We start from the raw sequence: 4,767 nt of genomic DNA, 5'->3' as shown, positions 1-4,767 counted from the left end.
CACATCACCACCACCGTCGCTTGACAACCGATGTTGGTGTGTATATGTCCCCGTAACTTAGCGGTTCAGCAAAGGAGAGGGATAGAATAAGTGGAAAATAAGAAAAGAGAAACAAATAAGTGATGAAAGCGTAATCTAATCTATTTGGAAGAATTTACTTCTTCGTTTCGGGCAAGCCAATTTAACTTTTGTATTTTCTATAATTGCTCTTCCGAATTTGTATTCCTTCGTTTTCCCCACAATTATTTAAATAATTAGCAATTTTTGTCGTGTGATGTATGTTTGATTTAGACCATAGGCTGGACATAAATGAATGCGCAAATTAATATAGCTAAAGCATGTTTTAAAGTGTATTAAATTGTGTTAGGGACACTTAACTTACGTCACCGATAGTGTCATTCAGGCGAGAGATCAATTATCAAAGACCCAGCCAACTTGGTGTATTTCAGGTAATTTAATTATATTACATGTAGTGATTAACTCATGTTAAGGTGAATCTTAATGTTTATAATTAACTTAGATCTATTGATATGATGTAATAGGGTCGGTGTTCCATCACCTGAAGGAATAAATATTTTGTTTTCATCAGAAACTATGTTAATTTGTTGTTCCTCGCTTTCCCGGCCAACTGAAACGTTTCTTATTTCTTTATTGCCCACAAGGGGCTAAACATAGAGGGCACAAACAAGGACAGACAAAGGGAGTAAGTCGATTACATCGACCTCAGTGCGTAACTGGTACTTAATTTATCGACCCCGAAAAGATGAAAGACAAAGTCGACCTCGGCGGAATTTGAACTCAGAACGTAACGGCAGACGAAATACCGCTAAGCATTTCGCCCGGGGTGCTAACGTTTCTGCCAGCTCGCCGCAACTGAAACGTGTCTTAATCATCAACTAATGATTATTGTACTTTCTTGACTTTTTAGGTAACATTTAATCCTAAAGTAAGTATTATTTGTGTTGCCATCACAACTTACATTCGAAGTGTGACGAATGATCACAATTTAATATAACTTCATGCACACATAGACATTTCAAAAACATAAGCAGCCCTCATCATAACCTGTATGAATAGGTACTACTAAAGCAGCGCGGACCCGAACGCGCAGTCACGCGTCCGCGCTAGCTAGTCGTGAGTGGTCGATCCTAACCCTAACCCTAAACACGTATTCATTTGCACACGCGGGTTAGGGTTAGGATCGACCACTCAAGACTAGCTAGCGCGACTGCGCGTTCGGGTCCGCGCTGCTTTAGTAGTACCGTATGAATACGTATCTGTGCGGATACTTATTCATTTTGGCGAAAGTAAAGAATACATATCCCCGGCGGTTAGGGTTAGGGTTAGGGTTAGGGTTTTTGTTACGCCGAAAACGGGTATTCTTTACCCCCGCCTTCAAGTTCAACAAGTAAAAAACTGTACAAGGCATGTCTACTAAATACTAGATTAACTTTTTAAAAGCATCAAATGACATTATTTAGTTTCTAGAAATATATTCTTTGAAAACTGACAGTATCTGATTACTTGTGAAATGTCTATACTCGTGTTTCCGTTCTCCAGACTCTATCTTACGCAGTCGTATATTTTCTTTCTTCACAGCTGTGCTGAATGTTCCAATACAACGCGTCGTTCAAAAACAGATTCCACTGGAATATCTTGTACCAGTCTATGAATGCTGTCTCCACCTGTAATATGTATGTTTTCAGCCTACATAACTTCTATTAACGTAGACATAGAAGTCTTTTGGTCTGCAATATGTGTGCCACTTGGTGATGTTCCAACCAGCAAGAAACCTTCTTCTAGTATTATGTAGAAAATAATATATACATTGATATATTTTCCAAACATTTAAACAAAGTTCCATGATTTGGCTATCATAAACAAAGCAAACTATAAGAGATTCTATTCAAAGACATTTTCTCAGTTTCAAGAATTCTTCAAGTTTAATATGGACGATGTTAACCTTTTGAACACTTCTAAAACAACTTCTGTGAATGCCAGTGATTTAAAGAAACACAAAAGTTTACACAAGAAGAAGAAACAGATTGACTGTGAAATATGTGGAAAATCATTTCATCATAAATCTTATCTTGTTGTTCACAAACGTAGACACACGGGGGAAAATCCCTTCCACTGTGAAATCTGTGGAAAATCATTTGCCATGAGTGGTACATTAACGAGGCACAAACGAATGCATACTGGGGAAAAATTTTATCATTGCGAAATCTGCGGAAAGTCATATTCAAAAAATATTCACCTTGTTGTCCACAAATGCAGCCACACGGGAGAAAAACCGTTCCACTGTGAAGAATGTGGAAGATCCTTTGTCACTAACAGTTCCTTAACAAAGCATAAAAGGACACACACCGGAGATAAACCTTTCCACTGTGAAATATGTGGAAAAACATTTGCTCGGAATTTCAGGCTTGTTATCCACAGACGTACTCACACTGGGGAAAAGCCCTTCCACTGTGAAATATGTGGAATGTCGTTTATTGAGAATAGTTCGTTAATACGGCATAAACGAATTCACACTGGAGAAAGACCTTTCCACTGTGAAGTGTGTGGGAAATCTTTCCCACAGAACGCACAGCTTGTAACTCACATACGTATTCACACTGGAGAGAAACCTTTCCACTGTGAAATATGTGAGAAAAGTTTTATCACAAATAGTAAATTAAAAGTTCACTTAAGATTTCACACTGGGGAAAAACTGTTTCACTGCGATATTTGTGGGAAAGGTTTTGTGCATCATTCTAAATATGTTGCCCATATGGGTATTCACACCGGAGAAAAACCTTTCTGTTGTGAAATATGTGCGAAATCTTTCACTGATAAGACACATCTAGTTGTTCACAAAAGAACACACACTGGAGAAAAACCCTTCCACTGTGAAGTATGTGGAAAATCATTTGCTACGAATACTCACCTTGTACTTCACAAGAAAATACACACAAGCGAAAAAGCTTTTATTTGTGAAAAATGTGGTAATTCATTCAATGAAAAGTCACATTATGTTGCTCACAAAAGAACACACAGTGGAGTAAAAGCATTCTATTGTGAGATATGTGGAAAATCCTTCTCAAGTCCATATAATGTTATAGTTCACACTCGTAGTCATACTGGAGAAAGGCCCTATCATTGTGAAACATGTGAGAAATCATTTATTTGTAAAAGTCATTTGAATAAGCATAAACAAATACACAGTGGAGAGAAGCCTTTTAATAATGAAACATGAGAAACCTTTCCCATGTAAACTTAACCTTAAAATACACCCACAGCAAAGAAACATATATGTCCAAGATGAAAATACTGAGGGGATTTATTGAAAACCTTCTCTAGAAATAGAAGTAAAACAAACACAATAACGGGGGAAAAAACATGTAAAATCTTTCCTAATAATTTGTGATAAATTATTCCCATTTATTTGCAAATAAAAATTTCATTTCTGAAAATTCTTCGAAAATTCAAAATAAAATCATGTGGTACATAGATATATAAACATAAACATACAGATCTTTATAAACATGTTTCTGGTTGTTTATTTTTTTGTTGTCTGCAGGAAGAGGCATTGCTGATGACCTTTTCAAGCCCTCCAAAATTGGCAAGTCATATGAATCACAAAAGCTTCCTTTGTACGCTGGACAGTGGTTTTACAAGAGATGTGCCCCTGAGCAAATGTCTCCCACGTTTTGAATGTGAACGAGAGCCTCCTGTCTTTGTAAGCCTTGAGTTCTGTGACTACAAGTGAAGTTTATTAGTGCAGCTATGTGTGAACCACATGGAGGGTTTGGATCATGGAAATTTTGTTGTGGGCTGGATGTGAAATGACATGGCTAAAAGGATATTTGTATTCACCCGTCTAAACATTTTTTCTGATGGGTCAGGAGTGAAACGTATTGTTAGGGGTAAGTGGTATACTGAAGGCAGACTGGAAAGGCTTTGGGTAAAAGGAAATACAGGAGGATCAATTAATTATGATTTTATTCAACAAAATCCCCTCTCAGATTCACACACAATAATTGCAGCAGTCCTTCAGTTTTTCTAAGCCCTGTAAAAGAACTTGAAAGATGGGGCCTTCAACTAGGCCATTTGCAATACCTTTAAAGTGCGATGTGAGGTGATGAGAATAGCTCTTTTGTACCACATCACAGAGCCGTCACAATGAAGTGAAATTAAATAGAACCAATAAATTCCAGAGGGAAAGGAGACACACATCCGTATATGAAGGATTAACAGAAGATTTGTTGATATGTAAACGTGTGCGTCATGTATGCAGAATAATTGACAGGCTGTCATGAGAACAAAATATATGTGTGTGTAGGCGGAGGTGTATGCCCGTGTTGAGTACGTTTAAGAATAGCAATGAGAAGAAGACAACGAAAGTGTCCATCAGCCATCGAAGTGAGAAGTTCGTAGACACAAGAAAGATGAGAATACCAGTTTGTAGTCAGTCATATACGGTAGTTGAAACACTGTATCAAGAAGGTGCGGTCATGATGCTGAGCCGCTTACAGCTACATGACATAGATCTGTCATTTTAATGAATTTTATTACCTTTTTCTGATGATATCTGAAAAGAAACAGCAATTCTAGCAAATCGTATAAACAACATAAAAATAAACAAGCTTTTGACGGTTTTATAGATATTTCAAAATTATGATGCTAGGTGTTTCCATTATTTTGTCCAACCCCTGCATTTTGAAGAGTTAATTCTTCGTTTCAGAAGCGCCACGTTAACTTTTAGTATTTGCAATTACTTACTGG

General features: G+C 37.2%; 1 protein-coding gene across 1 annotated transcript; it reads left to right on the top strand.

Annotated features, from left to right (window-relative positions):
* The first annotated feature begins 41 nt into the window (after nucleotides 1-41).
* On the top strand, nucleotides 42-3,455 carry LOC106882777 (zinc finger protein OZF). Its single transcript, XM_014933561.2, has 2 exons — nucleotides 42-449; nucleotides 1,600-3,455. Exon 2 carries the CDS (start codon nucleotides 1,949-1,951, stop codon nucleotides 3,236-3,238), a length of 1,290 nt encoding a protein of 429 aa, XP_014789047.2. The 5' UTR covers nucleotides 42-449; nucleotides 1,600-1,948; the 3' UTR covers nucleotides 3,239-3,455.
* The last annotated feature ends 1,312 nt before the right edge of the window (nucleotides 3,456-4,767 follow it).

Source organism: Octopus bimaculoides, chromosome 27, assembly GCF_001194135.2.
Source record: "Octopus bimaculoides isolate UCB-OBI-ISO-001 chromosome 27, ASM119413v2, whole genome shotgun sequence".
Taxonomy (NCBI): domain Eukaryota; kingdom Metazoa; phylum Mollusca; class Cephalopoda; order Octopoda; family Octopodidae; genus Octopus; species Octopus bimaculoides.
This window is presented reverse-complemented; position numbering and strand designations above follow the sequence as displayed.